General features: G+C 38.3%; 2 protein-coding genes across 4 annotated transcripts; one reads left to right on the top strand and one right to left on the bottom strand.

Annotated features, from left to right (window-relative positions):
* Positions 1-1,299: 1,299 nt before the first annotated feature.
* On the bottom strand, positions 1,300-10,827 carry LOC140565376 (ADP-ribosyl cyclase/cyclic ADP-ribose hydrolase 1). The gene is made up of 11 exons (XM_072691264.1): positions 10,666-10,827; positions 8,633-8,825; positions 8,169-8,233; positions 7,805-7,928; positions 7,400-7,526; positions 5,658-5,796; positions 5,431-5,513; positions 4,296-4,369; positions 3,479-3,571; positions 2,897-2,983; positions 1,300-2,749 (listed from the first exon to the last, which is right to left on the bottom strand). Exons 3-11 carry the CDS (start codon positions 8,176-8,178, stop codon positions 2,653-2,655), a joined length of 834 nt encoding a protein of 277 aa, XP_072547365.1. The 5' UTR covers positions 8,179-8,233; positions 8,633-8,825; positions 10,666-10,827; the 3' UTR covers positions 1,300-2,652.
* On the top strand, positions 10,313-24,045 carry LOC140565353 (inositol monophosphatase 1-like). Of its 3 annotated transcripts, none has more exons than XM_072691237.1 (9): positions 10,313-10,471; positions 12,865-12,953; positions 14,208-14,341; positions 14,549-14,653; positions 15,693-15,738; positions 16,598-16,706; positions 17,115-17,223; positions 17,838-17,989; positions 20,147-24,045. In XM_072691237.1, the coding sequence occupies exons 2-9, from the start codon at positions 12,891-12,893 to the stop codon at positions 20,263-20,265; spliced, it is 837 nt and encodes a 278-aa protein (XP_072547338.1). In that variant the 5' UTR covers positions 10,313-10,471; positions 12,865-12,890; the 3' UTR covers positions 20,266-24,045. The 3 variants fall into 3 exon arrangements, with proteins under 3 accessions (XP_072547338.1, XP_072547346.1, XP_072547354.1); XM_072691245.1 differs by having other exon boundaries at positions 10,313-10,480; XM_072691253.1 differs by lacking the exon at positions 14,549-14,653.
* Positions 24,046-25,247: the final 1,202 nt, after the last annotated feature.

Below are 25,247 nucleotides of genomic sequence, written 5' to 3'. Positions count from 1 at the left end.
AACAAAAAGGCACCTATTCACTACGTTTCCTCTATGGTTCATGACCGTATGCTGAGCAGCTGCATCACTTTCTGCTTTGAGAACTGCAATGCCTCTAACTTCAAGACCCTACAGCGAATAGTAAGGGCAGCTGAAAAGATCCTCAGGGTGTCTCCCCCGTCCACCACAGACAGCTACACCAGACACTGCTTCCACCACAAAGCCACAGCATTGTGGACAGCCCCACCCATCCATTTCACAAACTCTTATCAGTCATGCCATCTGGCTGGCAGAGGGTACCAGAGCATCTGGGCCATCACTTCCAGACTCTTCAACAGTGTCTTCCACCAGACTGAATCACACATACGCTCACACAACAACGGCCTTTAGACTCCTCACAAAGGGACCCACCCTGTACCCTCTTGAAGCTAGCTGGGTTGGTTTGGATCAGTGTTTTTTGCGCACTCTCTGGGTCACGCTTTCTCAGACTCTTTTAAAGATGAGAGCGCCCTCAGGTGGCCAGTAACAATGACTACACTTTTGTAAGAAACGTTCTTACAACGTATTTCTGTAACATTACAGGCTAGCCTTCCTGGAACGTTTAAAAAACGTTCATATGATTCTCTTTGCTAGCTGAGGGAATATCAGATAATGTTAAGTTTGGAATATAGCTAATTATGAAGTACTGTCATGGTGTGTCCTCAAAACTTAAAGGTAGGCTAACCTTCAAGCTGCACTCACAGAAATGATGTGGCTAGTTTGTCAAAGTGTGCTGCCATAGTGTTCAGGTAAAGCTGCCTGAGCAAAACAGCAGGTAGGAAATTTTGATTGGCTAAAAGCAGCAGAATATTTGGAAGTAGAAGCAGGATTAGTAGAAGTAAAAGCAGCATATGTGGACGGTTTAAATCAATATATCAAGGTAAAGGGTTGTCATTTTTTTAAACACTCAGTCAAACCATTACAGTAAGCTCAGATTGTATAATGCACCAGAGGAAAGCAGTAGTATCATGAAAAACACACAAAAACTTTAATAATTGGGGGTTGCCCATGCATAAAGACGCTAATGAACACATATCGACGAGCACCACAACTTAACAGAACACCTGTTTACAGCTTTCAGTTTTATATATATGAGCAATTAAATCTGCTCACACTCCTAAAGTTTTAGCTCAGAATCCCTACAGCATTCACAGCTGTCACGTGCTGTCAGATTTTAAGTAGACACATTAGTCTGAGCTGGAAAAATGTTAAATATGTCACATATGTTAAACTTTGCTTTTATTTTAAAGATATAAGACAATGACCACCCCCTTGACCTCACATTTATCATCACAAACAAGCACTCAATGAGCCAACACACCTTCGTTTAAGGTTTCATTTATTACATTTTATATAAGGTTTAATTTAATAACATTTATTATTTTATCATTGAGCTCTGAAACTAGTAAGCATTACAGTATACAAATATTATGGTCATTTCCCATATTACTGACCAACTGGACACCGTTTAACAAATCCACAGTGAATTCATCAAAACTTATATATAAACACCCTTTTAAAGTTTTAGACCACAAATCCAACAGCTTACATAGCTGTTGCACTTCTGAGCTGGACAATCTTTATGTATGTGAACTATGTTGAACGTTGCCTTGTTTTAAGATATTATACAGTATCTCCACTTACAGACATTTATCATCAAGAACAAGTACTAAGGTTACCACAGAGATGCCTTCAGTCAGTGTTCTCTGTTGCGGCATCTAAGAAGTGGAATTAATGGACTGGCACGTTGAAGCTGTGGCTTGTTAACAATGAAATGTGAACTTTAGAATACTAGCTGCCTGCTGACCTTTTCTAGCATGTAGTGTTGTCACTGTGTTGCATTTTCTGCATTGCAGGGATGTGCCTTTATTGTCATACATACTTGTACAGTACTATGAAATTCTTTTCTTTGTATCAGCTCGGAAAGCTAGGCCCCAACAGTGGCAACTTAATGGACCCGTGTATTGAACCCATCCACCCACTTACCCTGTGTTCAATGACTCAGCATATCTGTGTGTGTTATCTGTGTGTGAAATATGGGATCAGAGCCGGCTTAAGGGAAACTCGAATTACGCGGCTGTATAGGGCCCCAACGCCACCAGGGGGGGCCTCCAAGAGCACCAAAATATCATGATAATACATATTTAAAAAATAACACTGATTAATAAAATGGTATTACACAGGTAAAGGTGATTTTTATATTCATTTACTTTCATAGTTGGCACTCTAATACTAAGTTAATAAATTTTTGCTGTTGGCTGCTGCCACTGTAGATATGCGCCGATTGGGTGGTCGATAAAGGCCCGCATGAAGCATCTGGTGCTGAGGTGGTGATATGGGGAGGCCCCAAATTAAAATCTGCTTAGGGCTCCATAAAGGCTCCATAAAATCATTTTGGCTTATTTACAGTTAATTTACAGTTTTTCTGTTAATCAATGAGCAATTGTCCTGTTAAATAAATGAATAAGTAAAACTCACATGTCTGATATTTACAAACCAAAACAATCGAGGATCTAAATGTTCTTTAGGGACCTAAATGTGGTTCTCCTATGGTATGTCTCCACATAAGCCATTTTGACACCTGAACTCTTAGGAATGTACTGTCGTCGCTTTCCTGTGCTGTATGTGGGCACGTTAGAGATAAAGGCTCTTTCTGTGTAAGAGGCTGGTGGAACATGTTTGACAGCTTGACTGTTGGGGGTTCTTCATGCACTGGAGAATCATCAGTGTTCTGTTTTGAAACATAAACCTGTATTATTAAAGTGCATGCCAAGCAAACAGTGCTGCAAGTGCTTTGTGCAGTGTGTGTGTAGCGGACAAAGTCATGGACATTGCATGATAAAAGTGATAAAAATAAGCAAATAAAAACAACACATACACATCTCTGTCCGTGCAGGACCAGCGGAATCCTCGATTTTCTAGGACACGTAGGAGTTCCACAATGGAGCCCTTTGAGCAGGATTCTCTGGAAATAGAAAGAAGCATGTGAAGAAGCTCCAGGTGCCAGATTCACAGAGGTGTCTTAGGAAAGAAATTCTTTTTTTCCCCAGTATTTTGTAAAAAGAAAATATGTCCTAAAATATTTTCTTAATCTTAAAAATAAAGATTGTTGTTGGCTTTTTTTTGTCCACCATTACGTTTAGATCTTATTTACTGAAAATATTGAATACTTTGTTTCATTTTTGTCCTATTTTACTTAGATTTAACTAAATAACTGTTAAACAATAAAAAGTAACAAGAAAAATATAGGATATGGGGCCTTTTAACTAGAAACATCGCTTAACTATTTAAAGACTGCAAAATTTAAAGTTTGCAATGGTGTTTGTATTATTGTCAGTTTGCTGATGTATCAACCCTAGATTGTAGCAGACTGAGCAGTACATAATGTAGATGGGAAAAAGGTGCTTGGCCAATCTAATCTGTTATATTAAATTATTATTATTAAATTATTATTACTTACACAAATGGACCTTCCAGATTCGGAATGACTTTAATATGGACATGAGACACCATCCTGGGGTTCAGATTGTCCAACTCCACACTTCCAAACATGCTAGAGAAATAAATCAGTGTAAAACAATGGAATGCCACATTTTCCTGACAGAATTTAATCGCAAATGTGAAAATACAGGAGCAAGTTCATTTGTAAACCCATCCATGCTCTGACCACAGATACATTCTTTCAGACTCTTTACAGAACATGGGCAAAAGAGTTCTCATCCCAATGAGAATTTGCAGCACACACAAAAAAAATGAATAAGCATGAATACGTGTGTTTTTAACATGTAACTATTTTGTATACAAGGAAAATTTCACTTTGTTGAGATTGTTGTTGAGATTTTCTAAATCCAATGATTAATAAAAACAAAAAAAAATCTGCCAATTGCAAATTTAACACTGTGGAACACAAATTTTTCTAACATATTTAATGTAATATATCTAGTATATTTGTTATCAAATAACAATAGAACTGGGCATTAACTGCATATCAGTTAATTGTCCGATTACTTCTGAATCTGTAAAAATCTTCTGTAAAAATGGAGGGACTATATATAAAATGTCTGCAAATCCTAAAAATTTAATACAGTATTTTTGTTGAAACCCTCAAATTTAAACTACAAGTCTTTTATTCAAGATTTCAGCTCAATTGAGGTGATATATAGAGGAAAAAGAAACAAATCAAATTCAAAATAAATGTTTTACTGTCCAAATACTTATGGCCCCCTTAATATAGCTGTAATGTAAACTAACTTAATTATGCCCTTTTTTTTTCTTACCTCTTCCTGTTAAAAGCATTCGGAATGGATCCATTCAGGAGCACTGTTATGTTTCCACAGGCTGCTGCAGCGAACTGTCAAGACAAACAGCATGAACACACCTCCTTTCTCCTGTTTCCACTCTAAAACCGTACAAAACAAAAATACTACACCAATCCTGCTTACAATAAAAGAATGCTTTGTGTCTATCTTTTGTATTTTGTGATAAATCTGGGTACACATAGGACCAGGTCGAACTGGAATCTGATTCCACGGTTCTATAAAACAGTGGTTCCATGGAGTCTCACTGCTGCATTCAATTTTTGCTTAATATACATTTCTTCTTGATGAGACATGAAAGCCGATCCCCTTAATCCTTTAACGCAGCAAGTCTTATTACACACTAAGGTGTGTTATTCAGTAACTACAGGGACTGCTGTACAAACTGGTGGGGCTATTCTTTGCTAATAGAAGTTTGTAATAACACTTTAGGCCCGCCGGCAGTGCCATAGGTGTAAGAAGCTACCCTGTACCTATTCAGATTGGTCATTTTATTTATTATGATATAAATTTAAAAAAAAAATTGTCCATCGTTCCCTACCCAATCCATTAAGGGGTGGTCAGAAACTTGCAAACAATAGGAAAGCTTGGTCACTTCCATGCTCTAACACACTTACAAAACTTAACGGAATCAGGTTAACACAAAATGTACTTATAAACTGTAAACTAAATTATAGGTGTTTCTGATAAAGTGGCCAGTAATTGTGCACAGTGTTAAAGAGCTTCAGGAATGATGCTGTACCCGATGGACTCCTACCAGCCCAATTAGCATGTGCCACTATCACTATCCTAGATCACCCAATAATATCTAGTCAGTGGTGGTGGTCCCATTGTGGTCTTTTTTCACTGATGGGTTGAAGATGGCTAACAAATCGTGCAGCAACCGATGGGGTACTATCAGTAATTGTAAACCTACTACATGTACATATGTGGTGGGTGTAGGCCTAGCCGATAAAATGGCTAGGGAGCGTAGATAAATGGTAAGAGTTCTTGGATACTAGGTAGCAGTGCTAAGCTGCACCAAGATGTGGGTTGCGATCGTTCTAGTGGTGCTGTGACTTCGGAATAATCTCCAAATCTGTTGTACCAGACTCACATTTTGCGACGCTCGCTTCCAAAGTGAATACACAGGATGGGTCACACATGTCGACCACTCTGGACAGGACTGAAAATCAAATCCTTTCAACAACAGAGAGGTTTTGTTCATTAAAGCAGGGTTTTAATGTCATTAGTAGGTTTTTAATAATGTCAGATTCTATCCATTGCTTTGCAGTGCTATCTTGCTGTCTGGTGGTCTGTCTGTATGTATGCTGATGTCGGTACCTCTGCCTCTCTCTTGCTGCCCACACCAGATGAGGTCATTAAACATGAATCCCACAAGAGTGTCCTCTAAGGTCCAGAACCTTGCTGTGACGGCTGCATAGCTGTGCATCAGGTCCCGGGTCTTGCTCCAGAACAGTAGCTGTATATTGACAATATATTGGATAAAAGATGAGACATTTTAGAACAGGGTTGCATAGCTTTAGTAATGATTGTCCTTTAGCTGGTTCCTAATGAAAGGTTTGATAATAAGTGATAGTTTGGTGGAAAAAATCACAACTTAATAAGCAACACTTAATAGCTACTAATAGAGGAATTTAGCCAATATGTATCTGGTGTCTAAAGTCTGCATATTACAGAAGCTAATACCCACAGTTAGCACTGAGCAACCAGACCGCTCCCCTAAATTATTGGACACTTGCATTAAACGGTGTTAAGAGAAGGCCTATTTTGCAAAATAGTGGAACTCATTTCATGCAAAAAACACCTTGCCAACTGTGACACATGATGGTGGCTCTGTCATGGTTTAGGGTTGTGTTGCTGCCAGTTGCAAGTGAAGAATGGATTCCAAAACAAACTGTGAAAATGTGAAATGTGAATGTCATGATCCTAATTTAACTGTGAATAAAAGAGCAAAAAAGAGGATGGCTTCACAACAACAGGTTAAAGATCCAAAATTAACCCCCAAATCCACCATGGACTACCTAAAGTTAGATGAACATGCTTTTAGAATGGCCCTCACAATACCCTGTGGATAGACCTTTAACAAGTTGCAAGGCAACCTGTGAATATTTCAGAGATAGACAACGCATGACATACTGAGAAAAGTGCACAAAATACATTGCAAAGCAAAACTAATCATAGTATCTTGAAGTGTTCTCTGTGATTTTATTTATTAGTTAAATTCAGTTGTTTTATCAAATTGACTACCATGCTCAAGTCTGTTTTAGACAAATGGGATACAGCTGGAGGTGGACTGTTTCACGCAACAGTTAGGATATCCAAATGGGCAAGAGTCTGTTAAAGCTTTTTATTTTGGCAGAAATATTTTGCTTCTAAAACACTTGGTGTAGGATGGTTACTATAAACGCCCTTCCTTAAGAAGGCCGTTTGCAATTTTTAGCAATATTTTGGGGAACCGTCAGCCGTGCACCAAGCAGCATGGTTTAGGGGGGGTTGTCGGTGTGTCTTTGCTATCGGATTGACGGGAAAAGTACGAAACATGCAAAAGGCATGTTCTAAGTTTCTTAATGAATCATGGGTGTGTTTTGGGCGTAACATGCAATAAACCAATCAGCTATTGCTTTTAAGAGCCAGATGCGGTCTGACTTTGTCGAATTGCTATTTCAATGGCACAAAGCGGGGGTGTACGTGTGTTGGGCATGCATCAGTGTTGACAATTTACTGCCAAGATAGCATTACACCAGAAATTTACCTGAACACACCTCATTTCGAGACCACCATTGGCGAAGATATATTCGCGAGCACTGAAAATAGACTGTTAGCTGGTTGTAAGATAGCAATGAGCATTGTGACGCGCCTTGCAAAAGGTGTAAGATAGGGCCCCAAGTGTTTATTCTAATGTAAGTGGTGGAGACATATTATCAAGCATAAGTCCAGTCTTTCATTAAAAGACAAGACAAGACAAGCTTAGTCTGGTTCTCAGAAACCCAGCAGTCCCCCAAGTCAACCCACGTTTCCCTTACGTTCTGTGCCAGGTTTGGTTTCTCTACAGAGACACTCACTCTGTCGCAAGGAAGGGTCTGAGGGACTGCCCGGAACATTCTCTGGTAATCCTTCACCCGCACACTGCACGGTGTCCTCCGCACCACTGCCTCCTCAAACTCACGCCATATGTCTTCACAGTTGTACCTGCATAGTACACACATGAAGACGTACAGAAGCTGGATAGGAGAAGTAGGACTGGAGGAAGATAATTAATAAGCAAGGATTGAGGATTGAGGATTGATGGTAGAATCATCAATAACCGTCAATATGGGCACACAAGATACAACACAAAGATTCAGCAGAGGGGAAATACGACACAGGCTGACACTTCCCCAACAAATCCTATTAAAGTCAGTCTTCAGATGATCAGGTGTGGTAGATCTCCAGGTGTCCACTATCCTACACTGTTCACAACATCTCACCTGGAGCTTGGGTTCACCAGGGTAATGTAATCATAGCATCGTCCAATCACAATTTGTTTTAAGTTCGGGGTTGTCCCAGGCCCAGCGTTTACATGACCAATGAAGAACATGATGATGGCAAGCCCTTAAAAAAAAGGACAGAAAAAAGACATAAAGAAATCTGATGAATCTGAATAAATGGGATCCAGTTTGTTTGAACATAGACTTTAAAGCCAGATCTATAATCATTGCATTGTCTATTATCATTGCATCATATCTGGCCTTTGATCAGATATTTGATAAAATCCCAGAATAGTATAAAAGCACAAACACATCACCTTAAGTCATGCTGTTTGGGGTTCTTCACCATTGCTGGTGTACATACCTGAAATCATACTGGATAGTTTCTGGCCTTCCGACTACATAGACTGACAAAAATGTACATTATACCTGCAACAGGGAGCAAGCGATATCCAGTCAACCCCAGAGGAGTATATAGAGGATTATCTATTTTTGGATCTGTGCAGTGTATAATTAATGATCAAAACATTGAGAATTGAGAAAATATCACTTCTTGATTTCAGTTCTCAGAATAACAAAATGCAGTTGCATTGATGGTGGTCATTGATTTTTTTAATTCAGTTAATTATTTCTTTATTTTATGTCATTTTCTTTCTTTTATTCCCAGTTGAATTTTCTGCTGTTTTGTTAAATTCCTATGTGAACAAATAAAATTAAATGTGATAGACTAAGTGCTAAAAACTACTTTTTTATTGATTGAAGATCAGGTTTAAAAATGTATCATATTTTAAATACACTGTATACAATGAATACAAATGCAGTGCATACCTCCAGTGCAAGCCTAGGGAAAGTCTTCAGAGGACTGCGTTGAAGAACTGCTCTTTTTTTATTGATCGCAGAATCAGGAATTCTTTGGCCTCTTTGGTTCCTGGGCCAAATGAACCTATCCTGAGACATACGGAGAGGTTTTCCTCCCACTTGTTTTAGCAGTACATAACCGTTACAGGCATGGACGTGATGCCTAAACAACACACACACACACAAACACACACACACACACACACACACAGACTCCCATGACTTTAATTACAATGGGCGGCATCTGCACGAAAGGGAGGGGTATATGCGATTTGTCAAGAATGCATCTATTTTCCTCAGTTGGAAAGAACTGAGTACAAGGACAATGACAAGGACTGTATTTCATTGAATATCCCTTCCCTTCTTCATTACTACGGTCATCAGTTAGAATCAATAGGTCCAGTATTATGGGTAGTTATCATCAAGTATCATCAAGAACTTCAGCTACATGTTATTGCATCACTTTTTTTGCAACTAGTGTAGTGGTTTGAATTAGATGCTATACACAGTACTTAGGTAGGTCACATGCAGTATACTGTGGTATATACAGTACCTATGTACACAGTATACAGTACTGTGCAAAGGCTTCCAGGACCCAGGCAGATTGTTTAAAAATCATTTAAAACTGTCCTGCAAAACTGTGGTTTAAAACATCCGATATCAGCAGCGTGTTTTCACCTGTTAAACATAAAGAAAACATCAGAATAAATACAGGATGTGTTGCTGCCAAGCAAAATGGCGAGAACATATCTTGTTATTGTGGGTCGGAAAAATGATGTGTTGCAATTATGACATAGATCATGTTGTAGTTAGAAGATAAAATCTTGTTATTATGAGATAATATACTGGGAAAATGACTGTCATAATTATTAATTACAGCACATTTTGTAATTATTAAATGAGATCATGAGATGTCATTAAAACAATACTCATCAGTATGACATGGAACATCTTGTAAATACTACTTCATTACTATGGCATATCATCTCATAATAACATGTTATATGTCATAATATGACAAAACTATTGGGACACCTGCTTATTTGTTGTTTCTTCCTAAATGAATCTCTAGTAACTGTCTAGTAAATCTCTATTTTCTAGAGAACACAGTTCCACTGCTCCACAGCTCAATGCTGGGGGTCTTTATACCCCTCAAGCCCATGCCTGGCATTAGGCATGGTGCCAATGGGTTCATGTTTATCTGCTCCATAGAGTCCTATTCTACAGCCAGTACTTCTTCTTTACAGGAACTAGAGAAGCTGTATGTATGTGTGTATTTGCACTGTATCAGCAATGGGTGCAACCTAAAGTAGCCAAATGCATTCAGTAGAAGGGGTGTCCACAAACTTTTGGACATTTAGTGTAAAGAAAAAATCTTTTTTTTTTATTGATTTGGGTGCCAGCCACACACTACTGTTGAAAGTACAGTATATATAGTGTGCTGTGCTGTTTTCAGTACAGTTCTTAGGATGCAAGCACAGGTCTGGAGTAGCCCCACCAGCAGCAACAGATTAAGGATTGATTACATAAACCAGGTATTATATTTAATTTATCCTAAACAGTTCAGTTCTAATGTCTCCTTTGGCTTTGCCCACCCGGACCCTGACCTGACCTGAACCTGGGGGTCTCCAGGCTTCCTGTGAAGAGAGCTCCAGATTGGAGGAGGCGGGTCCTGGAGACGCTGCTGCTGCTGCTGCTGCTGTGCGTCTGAGAGAGAGAGCGGTGCTCCAGCAGCTGGACCACGACTCAGATAAGTCAAGGGCACCGAAACCCCCGAGCACCACCACTGCTGAATAAAGGCTTGCTAAGGTGGGTGAGGTATGGTCTTCATTCTGGTCATGTAACTTCAGCTACAGGCCTTTTCCCTGCTAGAACAGTAGCTAGCTAGCTAGCTTAGTGGCTAACTCGCTAACCTGCTCCATTCAGATCAAGCCTGTGTCAGAAACACCGCACTGGTCCTGTGTCTGTTAGCCAGCACTGCAGAAACACTTCAGCTGATTTACCGCAGTTATTCTCCATGTCCTGTTGGTCGCTCATAGCCAGACAGCAGCGTTTCTGCTCCGGGGAGGTGCTAGTGTGCCAGCTACAGCTACAGCTACAGCTACTGGTAGTCGGGGTTAACTGGACCCAAATGAAGTTCAGTGTCCTTCACTGCTACAGACAGAAACCCCCAGACCGGCACTGGCTCAGCACAGCCCTGTTCCCTGGACTGGTGTGTTTAACTGGTCTAGTTGGTCTGGTGTGTTTAGCTGGACTGGTGTGTTTAGCTGGACTGGTTGGTCTGGTGTGTTTAGCTGGACTGGTGTGTTTAGCTGGACTGGTGTGTTTAACTGGTCTAGTTGGTCTGGTGTGTTTAGCTGGTCTAGTTGGTCTGGTGTGTCTAGCTGGACCGGTTGGTCTGGTGTGTTTAACTGGTCTAGTTGGTCTGGTGTGTTTAGCTGGACCGGTTGGTCTGGTGTGTCTAGCTGGTCTGGTGTGTCTAGCTGGTCTGGTGTGTCTAGCTGGACTGGTGTGTTTAGCTGGACCGGTTGGTCTGATGTGTTTAGCTGGACCGGTTGGTCTGATGTGTTTAGCTGGACTGGTGTGTTTAACTGGACTGGTGTGTCTAGCTGGACTGGTGTGTCTAGCTGGACTGGTGTGTTTAGCTGGACCGGTTGGTCTGATGTGTTTAGCTGGACCGGTTGGTCTGATGTGTTTAGCTGGACCGGTTGGTCTGATGTGTTTAGCTGGACTGGTGTGTTTAACTGGACTGGTGTGTCTAGCTGGTCTGGTGTGTCTAGCTGGACTGGTGTGTTTAGCTGGACCGGTTGGTCTGATGTGTTTAGCTGGACCGGTTGGTCTGATGTGTTTAGCTGGACCGGTTGGTCTGATGTGTTTAGCTGGACCGGTTGGTCTGATGTGTTTAGCTGGACTGGTGTGTTTAACTGGACTGGTGTGTTTAGCAGGTCTGGTGTATTTAACTGGTCTAGTTGGTCTGATGTATTAGCGGTACTGGTGTATTGAACTGGTCTGGTCCATTAGCTGGTCTAGTTGGTCTGGCGTATTTATCTGGACCGGTGTATTGAACCGGTCTGGTGTATTTAGCTGGTCTGGTTGGTCTGGTGTATTGAACTGGTCTGGTGTATTTAGCTGGTCTGGTTGGACTGGTGTATTGAACCGGTCTGGTGTATTTAACTGGGCCGGTGTATTGAACTGGTCTGGTGTATTTAGCTGGTCTGGTTGGACTGGTGTATTGAACCGGTCTGGTGTATTAAACTGGACCGGTGTATTGAACTGGTCTGGTGTATTTAGCTGGTCTGGTTGAACTGGTGTATTAAACCGGTCTGGTGTATTTAACTGGACCGGTGTATTGAACTGGTCTGGTGTATTTAGCTGGTCTGGTTGGTCTGGTGTGTTAACTGGGGTAGTGCATTTAACTGGTCTGGTGCATTTAACTGGTCTGATGTATTAGCGGTACTGGTGCATTAAACTGGTCTGGTGCATTTAACTTGTGTTCAACTGGTCTGGTGTGTTTAACTGGTCTGCTTGGTCTGGTGTATTAGCTATAATTAATGCCTTCACTCACTTCTTACGGAGCCCCTAAAATGTAAATAAATTACTAGCTAACATTCAGAGACTTCTTTCGATTTAATCAACCGTTCCCTCAATTTAATCAATAGTTTCTCTGGTTACATTAAAACATCCTCTCTAAACTGGGGGAATGATTTATTGAATTGCAAGAATGATTTGCTAAAGTGTCGGAACGATTCAGATAAATTGTAGGAATTATTAATGAAATAGAGGAAATGATTTGTTAAATTGCGAGAACAATTTATTAAATTGAGGGAATGGTTTATTAAATAGCATAAACAATTTATGATGTGGGAATTATTTATTAACTTGTTGAAATAATTTATTAAATTGAGACAATGATTTATTGAATTGCAAGAATGATTTGTTTAATTATGGGAGTGATTCATGAAGTTGAAGGAATTATTAATAAAATTGTGAAAAACAATTTATAAAATTGTAGGAAAGATTTGTGAAATTGAGGGAATTATTTTTTTTAATTAAGAGGACAGAATTTGTTAACAGTGTCTCAATCTATGCTATGAAGGGATCAACTTGGTTTTGAAGTTGTGTTATTGTGTTGCTATTTTGACCTAAATTGAATATAAGTACATTTGCCTTGCCTTGACTTTTGTATTACTTTCTGTTTACAGTGAGGTCGGTCTATACCTCTACAGTTATGGCAGATCCTTGGCAAGAATGCATGGATTACTGCCTCGAGGTGACAATAGAGGCCGGAAAGGTAAGTGGTCCAAATGTCTGTATATTCTCAGACATTTCAGCAGTGTTTCCCACTTCCATACACAGCGAGTACATGCCATTCCTGATCCTGAGTCATTTTATTAGCAAATTATGTAGGTCCTTCTTGAGCTGAATCAGGTGTGAAGAAGCTACAAAACTGTGCCGATGGGTTTGGGAAAATGAATGCAGTGAATATTCTACCACTAACATAACCGGTGGTTCATGGTAGACTATTACAGGTACAGTACGGTAATGTAATACTTAGAGTTTGTAGTTCATTTCAGATATATAACATTCATAAACCTAACATTAAAACCACCTCCACCTCCTGTCCATTTACCATATTACACTCAGCTCCACTTACCATATAATAGCACTCTGTAGTTTTGTAATTCCAGGCTCTGCATACTTTGTTAACCTCCTTTCACCTTGTTCCTCAATGGTTAGGACCCCACAGGACCACCACAGAGCAGGTATTATTTGGGTGGTGGGTCATTTTCAGCACTACAGTAAAACCGACGTGGTGGTGTTGTGGGTTAGAGTGGGTCAGACACAGCTGTACTGCTGGAGTGTTTAAACACTGTATCCGCTTGCTGTTCACGCTAGACAATTGTACCTAGTTGGTCAACTGTGTAGAAGCCATAGACAGAAACATTGGTGGACTATTCTCAGTCCAGCAGTAATGCTGAAACTCCAGCAGCATTGCTGTTTCTGGTCCACTTGTACGAGCACAACACTAACTACCACTAACACTAACAGACCATCACCATGTCAGCCAGTGTCACTACAGTGCTGAGGCTGAGCCACCACCCAAATAATAACTGCTCAGTGGTGGTCCTGTGTGGTCTTGAAGAACAGGGTGAAAATAAACTAACAAGAGGATGAAATTTTGAGAGGAACCCACCTTCTTCAGGTCAAAACCAGATGGCAAAACAATAGCACACAAAATAAATTATGGGATACTGAATTAGTAAATTACTAAATAACATACAGTAATGACATACAAGTGAGCAAAAATATTCAGATTAACCAATAAAAACAATTATGTTAGACATTTATCTAAAATAATGAAAAATTGGTCCATGAGTGCTGTGAGGACTATATAACAGGTAAGGACCTCAGTATAGCATGAGAGAGGTGTAGCACAACTGTAACTCCTTGGTCAGTGTTCAGTTTGTATTGTTAAGTATCTTCCAAACTAAGGCTGTTTTCTCGAACAGTTGATCTCATGTTTCTTTTCGCGTCTGTGTTTCAGATGATTCGTGAAGCACTACAGAGAGACATATCTATCATGCAGAAAAGCTCTCCAGTAGACCTGGTCACAGAGACAGACCAGAAGGTGGAGGAACTCATCATCTCTTCCATCAAGAAGAAATACCCCACTCACAGGTGCTTTGCGCTTCAGTGCAGTGACTGAACTGTTAGGGTGGCATAGTGTGCTGGTTGCCTAGTGCTGTGTCAGAATTTCAGATTGAACGTCTTGCCTGTCTAATTGATTTTTCAGAGATTGAGTCAATACATCAATTGAGCTCCGCTTGCCAGTTGTTCATTCTCTTTCTCGCTCTGTCTGTGTGTCGTTTTTCATCCTCCTGTAAGTTTTATAGGTGAGGAGTCAGTGGCCGCTGGAGCCCCCAGTATTCTTACAGATGATCCCACCTGGATCATCGACCCCATCGATGGAACCACAAACTTTGTCCATAGGTGTGTGTGTAATTAATACCTGGTTCTTGTGAACCTAACAATGCACGTATTTTCCAACTCAATTCTAGGGTCAAGACTAATCAGTTTCTGGATTGTTTTGTGATATATATTCAATCGAGAATCCATAATTCTTAGTCATTTCAGTTGTTTATTTGTTTTTTTAATTTATTTTAGTTGCGGCATGTGTGGTCTTACATGACAGCAATGAACAAGTGAACAAGATGCAATATTATATAGCTCCATATTTAATTTCAAAACAATGAGACTCTAAGATTGATTGTCAAGGCTAGCGAAACTGAATGACTAACAAGACCGTAACTTCGGCCACTGGTACGTTTTTTTTCCATTTTCAATTTTTGATTTGAGCATAAAATCTAAAGTATGAAAAAATATATATTTCTGATTTGGAATTCTCAATTGAATATGAAAGGAATTCATGACATTTTGTATGGAAATTGGCCCAATAGCAATATACAGATTATATATAGATAATAAAAAATAAATAAAGATCTGAATGATTATTGAAAAGTCAAATTAAGCATGTGTGCATGCATATGGTCTACAATTTCAAATGTTCAAAATGTGTGGACAGTTCTGATAATAAACAATTTTATAATGATGTCAATTTAAACACTTGATACATGTGAACAGTAATGAACAGTTTGCTTACCCAAAAATGTAAGTTATGAGATAGAAAATGTTTTTATTGGAAAGATAACACAGATGATTTGTAATCACTCTAATGCTGGGTGTCAACAAAGGATCTATTCAGTCACTCAGACACTCAAGGACTTTATTACAAGTTTGATACCTCCTAAAAATATGAAAATATAAAAAACATATAAAATATTGTGAATTTTGTTTGATATTGTGCTGTGTTATTAATATGCTACATTTTGTGCAGTGTGTACAATATAAGTGTAAATAGAAGGTCACCAAAAAGGCTACTTAAAGGAATGCTTCATACTTTTTTTTTTTTTTAAAGGAAAACTTTAACATGGAGCTCTTTAGAACACTTTCTGTTCCTTTCTCTATCTAGGTTCCCTTTTGTGTCCGTCTCCATTGGGTTTACAGTGAATAAACAGGTATAGCAAATGTAACCTATTAGCTGATGATTCTGAAATGTAATATGAGTAATTTGGGTTGTTAAATTGCTGCACTTCTAAATTCTCTCTGTGCCCAAGATGTGCTAGGAGAGGTAATTCAGGTTTGTACTTGCTGATGAGATTATTAATGAATGGAAGCTAATAGGGCATGAAATATGACTGTTAGCATTGTCATGGTAAAGCACTTATTTTTAAAAAGCTAGTTCCATCTTGTTAGGCACATTACAATTGTGGTCCGTTTTCTGTTTAAGATAATGTTCAGCTCACTGATTCTCCTGTTGAATTAAGAGGTAATTAGATTGTCAAACTGTCAAAAAATCTTATTGACAGGTATTGACAACTAGAGAATTGGCAAACTCTTGACTGCACAGCTTCTGTAAAATTAATATATAATAATGAATGGGCCCTGATGATTATATGGTTAAGAAATTAATAGGTTCAGTGCCCACATTTAAATTCTTTCCACAAGTGACTCAATTGTTTAATATGCTGTTCTGTGAGAGACTTGGTTTTAGTAGGTTCACTAGTCTATTAACAGCTCCCTTGTCTCTACATGGTACACCACAAAAAGCTAAGCTAATGTGTTTTACAGCACATTAAAGCCACACAATGTATTGATAGTGCAAGACCTTTTCAGTGCTGCAATTTGACAATTTGACTTCAGACCTGATACTCTAACTTTCATTGCTTTATTTCTTTATTTAAATAAGGTAGAAGATATTTGTCTTGATTAACAGACAGAAGACTTAAAATAATACATATATTGTACATATTTTTATTGTAATAAATTCTTATGTTGCCTTTTTTTTTTTTTTTGCTTTATTCATTTGTTCCTTAGATAGAGTTTGGGGTTGTGTACAGCTGCATGGAGGACAAAATGTACACTGCTCGAAAGGGGAAAGGAGCATTCTGCAATGGAGTTCCAATCAAAGTCTCAGGGCAGCAAGGTCAGTCCTTGTGAGTCCAGTAAAGCAATTACTAGGCTCGCAAGTAAAGGCTAGGCATTTTAACAATATTTGATATTTGAATGAAAAATAGAGGCATAAGCATTAGGATTAACACATTTTGTGACACTAGCATAAAAAACATTTTTTTTTCTGATTATCTAGCGATTTAATGTACTACAGAATGAGACAATACAAATACATGTAACAACATTAGCTGCTATATTTTCTCCTATTCTGAATTACATACATTTATCTAAACATATTTTAAAAAATAACAACATACACATGCCTAATTCAAATTGGCCATCAATTAAAAATAGTTTTACATTGAATATGATGGTAGTTTTTAAACGTGAGCTGGTCTCACAGAGGTCTCACAGAGGTCTCACGCCCATTATCCTTGCTTAGACATCACCAAGTCCCTAATACTGACAGAAATGGGCTTCAAGAAAGATCCAGAACACTTCAGGATCATGATGGCAAACATGGAGAGCATCCTTAGTATCCCAGTTCATGGGTGAGTACTGACCCAGATTTTTAACCTTTTTTCAGCTTGGTCATTTAGAGCATTATTAGGTTTTAAGACATTGTATAGCAGGATGTCACTATAGGCTGCTGGTACTAGGTGTGTCCTCACGGGAGGGTTTATTTTTAACGATGAAATTAGACCACAGAGCAATGTGACACATACCACAGCTGTAGTCTTTGTCCAAAACTATCAGAGACAGAAAGCTTTGTCAATACTGTTGTATACACTGTATAAATTTTGTCTGAGTAAAGGCTCATTTATAATAATTAAAATGTAACCGTCACTGTCTACATATTTCTATATGTCCGTTATGTTGACATGGTTGTTAAGCAATACATCCACTAGAGGGCAGTTTGTATTTAAATTTTATTTGTATTAAAATGTAATTACTAACAAAAAGACTTCATCACAAAAGCTTCTGTGACTGGTCCAGTTTTATTTAATACCTGGAGAAAGCCAGTTCCTTAAGGTGTAAAGAGTGGTTCAAGTGTTAAAGCTGTAAATTATGTCTTTCTGGACTTAAGGCCTTCTTAAAGCTGTGTAAAAATTTAGGTGGTGAGAAATGTATATAAAGCAAAAGGTTCTGCTTCATCTTTCCACAGGATCCGGGCCCCCGGCAGTGCTGCGGTGAATATGTGTTTGGTAGCAAGTGGCGCAGCCGATGCTTACTACCACATGGGTATCCACTGCTGGGATATGGCAGGAGGGGCAGCCATAGTTACAGAGGCTGGAGGAGTCATCATGGACATCACAGGTACTGGTCTAAGGAGGATCACATGGTTACAGTGGGGGAAGCCTTTTAGGAATAATTTCTCAACAAAGCTTGAATTTCTGAATGAAATCATGGAATTCCATTACTAAATCAAATTGTTTCACTACATTACTAAATCAAACTGTTTTAATTTACAGAATCACTTCTGAACTGATTTGAAAAACATGAATCATGAATTCTAAACTCGCACCACTAGAACCTAGTAATAAACTACAAAATGTGTCCAGAGACTACATACCATGAGTTTCTAGGAACACTACTGACTGTTATGATGTAGCTAAGAGGGAAAAAACTAGGCCGCCTTGAAATAACACAACTAATTTGTTGCCATGCTGATGTTAGCTCAGTTACCCAACAAAAAGCTGTGACCTTTCACACATACAAAATACCTAACTCAGTGTACTGCATGCTACAATTACACTTCAGGTTAAATGGGACTTTTGCGTTTTGTGTCACCGTACATAGCAAATTAGCTTCAAAAAATGTAGATGGCTACACTAGCAAAAGAAAGAGGGAAAAAGATCACTGTGCGAATGATAGATTTACCAAAAATATAAGCTATGTGTCTTTAGTCTGACTATCTTAAGACTGTGATGCACTGCTATAAAATGAATTATTTTGTTGAATCTTCGTTGAGCATGTCAACAAGTAAAATGTAGTGTTAAATGTGTTTAAAGTAGACTGTAGGCCAGTGTTGCACATAATCTGAATGGTTTTCATCTTTATCAAGGAGGCAAGTTAGAAGTACTGAGCCACTACAGTATGTAAAGTAGCGTCATTAAAAGCATTAGATAAATTATTCTTTGTGTGGGTGAGGTCTCTAACTTCACCTCATTGGGAAACAAGTGAGTTGAAATAGTAGTTTGTGAATTATTTATTTATTTATTTATTTTTTTTTTTTTTAAAGCTGCTGCTCATAAGATGTATTTGCAAGCTAATTACTGGATATTCAGTTCTTTTAATGCTACTTTGTCATTTTATCTAATATACAGTTGTAAATTATGTTGATTTTGCTAAATGTACAGTATTTTAGCTGTTTGTAATAATCCAGTAGTTTAAATAACAAGTGTTCTCTCCAAATTCAACACAAAATGCCCCTTTTAATTACCATTGCAGTCTCAGAATAATTCAACCCCCTGAATAGAATTCCTCATTGGAGCACACAATTGCAAATCAGGTGGCAAATCAAGGGCTTCATTAGTTGCATCAGGTATGCTTGAGAAATGCTTTGCTTCTTCTGGCACTGGAAACCTGCAGCATCTGGACGACACTGGATTCAGTCAAGTATCAGTAAATCCTAGGAGAAAACATCATGCCTTCTGTGAGTTAGCTGACGCTTAGGCATAATTAGACCTTCCAATACAACAATTATCCCAAGCATACCTCAGATACCACCAAGGCTTGGGTTTAGAAGAAGTCCTGGTAGATTCTGGCGTGGCCTTCACAGTTGCCTGACTTGAACCCCGTAGAAAATCTTTGGTGGGATTTGAAGAAGGCGGTCATGTGCAATATACATTAGAGACATTAGTGTACTGGAGGCCACTGCTCATGAGGAATACTGCTAGAAGCTGGTGTCAGGCTGTGCATCACATTTGCAGCAGGTCACAACAATAAATGGGTGCCCTACTAAGTACTAAAAACATGAAGGGATTGAAAAATTCTGAGACTGCTGTTGTCATTACAAGTGACATTAGAAGTGTTTTAAATTTAAGGTAAGCAGAAGTCTGCTTTAATTTTATGACTTTGCTAAGCTTTTTATGAAAAGGTAAACTGTCTGATCAACCTGTAAAATGTTTTAGCATAGTAAGAAAGTTTTAGTCTGAGGAACTGTGGGGGAAGCCTTTTAGGAATAATTTCTCAACAACGCTTTGTATAGCTTGACCAAACTAGCAATACGAGCTGGGTCAGTTACTTTCATTAGGACATTAGGATCATTTTCTGTTGTCTAGTTTTAGTCATGGCTATTTGTACCTGCAAATAGAGTGCTCGAACTTTGCCCTTTCTCCCCTGTCTGATTTATCCTTGACAGTCCAAGAGTCTCTAGTAGCTATAAATACAATTTCTCTCTGTAAGAGCACAAGCATAGGTGATGATTATACATCAGGGAGTTATGTTTTGTCTGGTTTTAATTTGTTGCAGGGGGGGCATTTGATCTGATGTCTCGGAGGCTGATTACAGCCAGCAGCCGAGGCATAGCAGAGTGCATCGCCAAGAAGATACAGCAGTTCCCTTGTGGACGGGATGACGCGGAGAACTAGTTAGGATGCGGCCTTGTGCACGTAATAAAGGGATAATACCCCATATGCAAGTACTTTTTTTTTATTTTTAAAAGCCAGTTGTCACTACAGCCATACTGTACCTCTATGCCTTAATAGAGCGATTCAGTAAAACCCTGTTCTAATTTATTGAAATTAATTTATGAATTTAATGTGATGTTTTATTAAATGTGTGTGGTAGTAGTTGAGTCAGGCATTTTTTTGCAGGTTATATATCCTATATATGGTTACAGGTTAGAGATGGTGCAATCTGATCAAGATTTGAATTGATCTGTATCAGCTATGTTTTTATTAGTCATCGAGTGGTTTGAATGTCTGCAATGTGGAACTATTTAAAAACAAGAAATGATCCCAGCTTGATTGGTTTATCTGCGTTCTGCAAGGTTAATGCTTCAACTATGGTTAAGGGAGCTCTATTGAAGGATCTACAGGAACCCAAAAAATATTTTTTCTGTTGATTAGAGACATTCCAAGATGATGTCAAAGGACTACAGTGAAAAAAGGTACCAAAAATATCCAGTCAACAGTGATATTTGTTTTCCGAAACTGGCCACTTATAAAGGAGTTCAGAACTGATCAATCACACAGAAAAAGCAGTGTAAGGATGGTGCGTCTTTTAAAGGGATTTTTAGTTGATCGATTTGAATAAATTAATACATGTTCCACAGTTGCGTTTTTATGAACAGTAGTGATCTTTTTTCATTTTAGTTGTAAATAGTGTTTAAATTCTAAATGAGGAGGTGAAAATGTGATAAATGTGAACCAAAAGATTGCACAACAAACATACAAGTGACTTTTATCAAATTTCCATTTAACTGGATGTATTTAAAATGTTTTAGCAGCAAGTCTATTTTGCAAATGTTTGTTCAACTCAATTGCTATGTGAAAAGCTCTTCAAAAGACTTTGGGATTCTGAAGGAAAACGTAATTGGGTTTCCCCTACTAAGTAAGTAATTATGTAAAATTATGTTAAGGTTATGATGGCAATTTAACGTGTGTGTTACATTGATAATTTAAAATAGCTATTTAAGGTGTTACTGTAATGTTTGCAGAATTACATATCTAGAGTTTTATGGCAACCCCCTGGCAATACATGGCAAACCACCGTCTACTATAATAATATTTGTGGAATATGTGACCTGAACTGCTGTATGTGTATGTGTGTTTATCTATTTACTTTCAGATCTGGTATTTAGGTGGCAGTTTTTCTTTTACCTTATTGTAGACAGCCTGATCTACTGTAACTGTATTTTAAAGCGAAAGAATCTAGTACTGGGGATATACTGAACAGTGTGTTGGGGATACACTGGCCAAGAGGCATCATTAAATGATTTCGCAACTTCGGTTCTGAGCAACCCCCACACTCTCAGCTCATCGCTTCAGCAGTGATGCAGATTCCTCTCCTATCATATACAAAACCTCTTCTGCACTGCTGCTGGCAGTATGTATCTACCCTGCCTCATTTATACAGAGGCAAGAAAGTACATTGCTAGGTTTGGTACATCTATATTGCTGTATCTCAGGAAGAGGATATCTGTATAGTACAGAAAAAGCCCTGAACCTTTTTGAGAACTTATTTTCACTTGGTAAAGTTATTAAAGGGTTTCTAGTGAATAAACATAAATATGGCATATATGTATATAGCTATACATACATTATCTTTCAAAGGAAATCAAGGAAAAAAGATTTCATTCTAATTTTGCATCATTTCAGTTGCTAGCTTTGGTAACCTCTTGCTAAACTGCTAGTCTTCGTTCACTAGTCTCAAGTAAAATTGCTCATTAAGCTGCTCTGATTTACCAGATAACGAGCAACAGGGAGATTACATCTTGTTAGATTTTTTTGTTTGTTTGTTTTTTTTGTTTTTTATTACTGTCAATACAAATATGAACTTTGTCAAAATATTACCTGACTTTAGGCAGTCATTCGGACTAAATGTGTGCTTTCAGCAGTGGTGAGTGTCTAGAACATCTAAACATGTGCTATACATGTGATGGAGGAATGAACAGTGCATGCAGGGGGTAATTATTCCCATAATTATTCTCATAATTACCTGTTTGTTCCCATGGTAAATTTATTCGTATTGTTATTATGCCTTTATGTCTGCTGTTGACAAAAAATTGTACATCATAAGTTCTTTGGAACTGATGATGGTGTATGACATTCATTTATCCATTATTTTCTGTTAATTTCAGTAAATTCCCATGATTTCCCAAAGTTCCCAAAATTTGAATGGAGTTCCGAGCTAAAGTTTGCATGGAAAGATACCAGTAATTTACTGGAAATTAATCAGAAAGTTTCCACCCCTTTGCAACAATAAAACTATTATTTTTGCCTTACCTTTTCAGAGCTGATTCCAACTATATAATTCAATCCACCATGTGAAAATCTCTTCTCTTTTTGGCATCCAATAGGCCAGCCTACTTTGTATGGTTGTTTTGCTGTTCCCTAGGTGACTAACCATGAAGTGACACGTTCTTTAAAGATTTCCCATGGACCTGCCACAATCACATTCATTTGAACAGCAATACATGGCCTTTCAGTCAGACATAATGTTGGTTATACTGATTTCATTCATTTACACTTCTTGTTTTTTCTAACCAAAGCTGAATCACAGAATCACATCATGTAACTTTAGAATTACACAGTCTCTCTCTGTAATTATTGTAGAATATTTACTTATTTCCAGCAGAATAGATATAAAACAGCTGTCAACCTTTTTTCCATGTTCACCCCTGTATTTCCTGTATTCAGCCACGGCTTCTCCATATGTTGACTCATCTGGTTCTTCTTTTCTGCAGAACAGCTTGTGTTTTATTAGAGGAGAGGAAAAGGCATAGTTTTCTCCTCTATGTCTGACATCAAGGTACATAGATGCTGTCTTAAGGTAAAAAACGTGGGAAAAAAACTAGTTTGTGATAATCATTAAAGTCATCATTACCTTTGTATTACATTTACCAGAGATAAAAGCCTGTCTAAAAGATCCTGTGGTGCTGTATGGTGGAGTTCAGTGCCATGGCAGTATTGACTTGACTTACAGCGAACATCAGTCCCCAAAGGAACAGATCTTTAAAGGTACCCCAGAATGTAAAACTATGTTTTCTGTGTACTAGTTGAATAATGAAAGTCCAGTTGATAGAATTGACAAACTGTAAACCTTAAACACTGTTGTGTCTTAGGGAAAACCCAGCATAACCAGAGCTATAAAGCAAGCCTATTCCAAAACCCCAAAACTGTTTACAACTCCTCATGCTTACACCCAAATATTTACACACACCCAGACCACCAAAAAATACTCTACCAGACTCTGCTAAAAACAGGTCGCTACATGAACCAGGCCTGTTGCATGTGTAATCCAAGTCTGTTTGTGGTAGCTCAAAGCATAAATTACCCTTCCTGACTTTAGGGGGAGCCAATAAGCAAGAAAAAAATTAATCTCTTATAATGGAATCTGCAGAAGTTTGCATTATACAAACGAGTCACTGAGTAATACAATGATATGAAATTCTGTACCAGAAGAGTCATCTACTGCCTGAAGTCCAATGCAGCAAGAACAGTGTATTTGTATTACAGGGAAACCGTTTTTTTTTTTAGTGTTTTATAAATGTGAGATTCATTCTATTTTAAAGCTTAAATAACTAGGAAACAACGCCGTCTTTGGAACTGTCCGCTAGCTGAGAAGAGTCTGCTGCTGTGCTAATTAAAACACCCAACAGAAGGAATCCAGTTAGCAATTGCCATTACTGAAGCCAAAACTAAAGATGTCAATGCACTGTAACTAAAACTTTAACTAAATAAAAACAAAAATAATACAAAAAAGTCTTTTACAGAGTTATTTACATGGTTCTAGCACATTACTCTGGGGTATTTTTGTCTTTTAGGGAGCAAAATGGGGTCATGTTTACCCTTTGCCCTCAGTTATTTCTGTCATAAAGTCGAAGAGATCGATTATGAATGGCAAGGACAACAACAGCGCAGCAGGGGCACGCTGATCTAAAATATGACATGAACACTTCATCAATTTTTTTTTTTTTTTTAAAGGGACCAATATTTTATTTTTTTTTTAGTTCTTTTTTCTTTTTTTGTGTTTTTTCTGCACAATTCAATCACTGGGAAGATGTAAAGAAGGCAATTCAGAGTGGATGTGATGCAAAATTATTCATTGCAGGGAAAATTGTTTGGCTTGGAATTCTTTACAATGATAGAAACCAGAGATCATCATGATTACAACCTAAATATAGCCATTTTATTTACTACCTCTCACAACCACGGAACCTACAAGTGTCTTCTGAGTTTATATTTTATGTTAATTATAATAATATTGTGTTTAATCTGAAAGAAAAAGGTCAAGCCACTGAGTGAAGTATGACCCTGTGTAAAATTATCCAGGTCTTGAAATATAAAAAAATCCAGGAATAAATGTAAATGACCAACAGTGCTATTGTTTTGCTGGGTGTGTAATTTCTAACAAATCAGATTTAGAGGTTTTAGAAAGATTGCAGTTCTCTTTCTGTGTAGGTATTGACCTTTTTGGCTTTCAATTCATACTGGACATTTTTGGAGGCTTTGCAGTCCACGATATCTTTCTCTTATTTGGTGCATAATTGCTAACAAAGAACAGATTTAAAAGTTTTAGAAAGATTGTGCAGTTCTGCTTTGCTGTTTTTTTAATTATTCACATTAGATTCTTTGGGTGTCGTTAATGCCACTGGTTTTCTAAGGAACTGACAAGGGCACTTATCAGTTTTATCCTTTGCAAACTCTTTCAGACATATTGGATAACACTCACAAGAGGTCAGCAGAGCACCACTCTTCTCAGCAGACCAGAGTTTTCCTCAAGGAATTGAAGATGCACTCCAGCCGCCACCTTATCACATCCCGCCCAGATTAAAATCATCTCATTAGTCTGGGGGCAGGAGGTTGGTCGACTCGATACCTTTTAGTAATTCATTTATGGCTGAGTC

The sequence above is a fragment of the Salminus brasiliensis genome, chromosome 1, assembly GCF_030463535.1.
Source record: "Salminus brasiliensis chromosome 1, fSalBra1.hap2, whole genome shotgun sequence".
NCBI classification, from domain to species: domain Eukaryota; kingdom Metazoa; phylum Chordata; class Actinopteri; order Characiformes; family Bryconidae; genus Salminus; species Salminus brasiliensis.
Note: the sequence above shows the minus strand (reverse complement) of the source record. Positions and strands in the feature narration are given on the sequence as shown.

Bases quoted from the DNA above. Each gene is read 5' to 3' on its own strand.
- LOC140565353 (XM_072691237.1), top strand. From the start codon at position 12,891: ATGGCAGATCCTTGGCAAGAATGCATGGATTACTGCCTCGAGGTGACA. The intron at 14,654-15,692 runs GTGTGTGTGTAA...TTCTCTATCTAG, and splicing joins ACCACAAACTTTGTCCATAG to GTTCCCTTTTGTGTCCGTCT. The intron at 16,707-17,114 runs GTCAGTCCTTGT...ATCCTTGCTTAG, and splicing joins CAAAGTCTCAGGGCAGCAAG to ACATCACCAAGTCCCTAATA.
- LOC140565376 (XM_072691264.1), bottom strand. The intron at 7,527-7,804 runs GTGAGATGTTGT...TGTACTATGCAG, and splicing joins CTGGTGAACCCAAGCTCCAG to GTACAACTGTGAAGACATAT. The intron at 2,984-3,478 runs GTAAGTAATAAT...TTCTATTTCCAG, and splicing joins AATCTGGAAGGTCCATTTGT to AGAATCCTGCTCAAAGGGCT.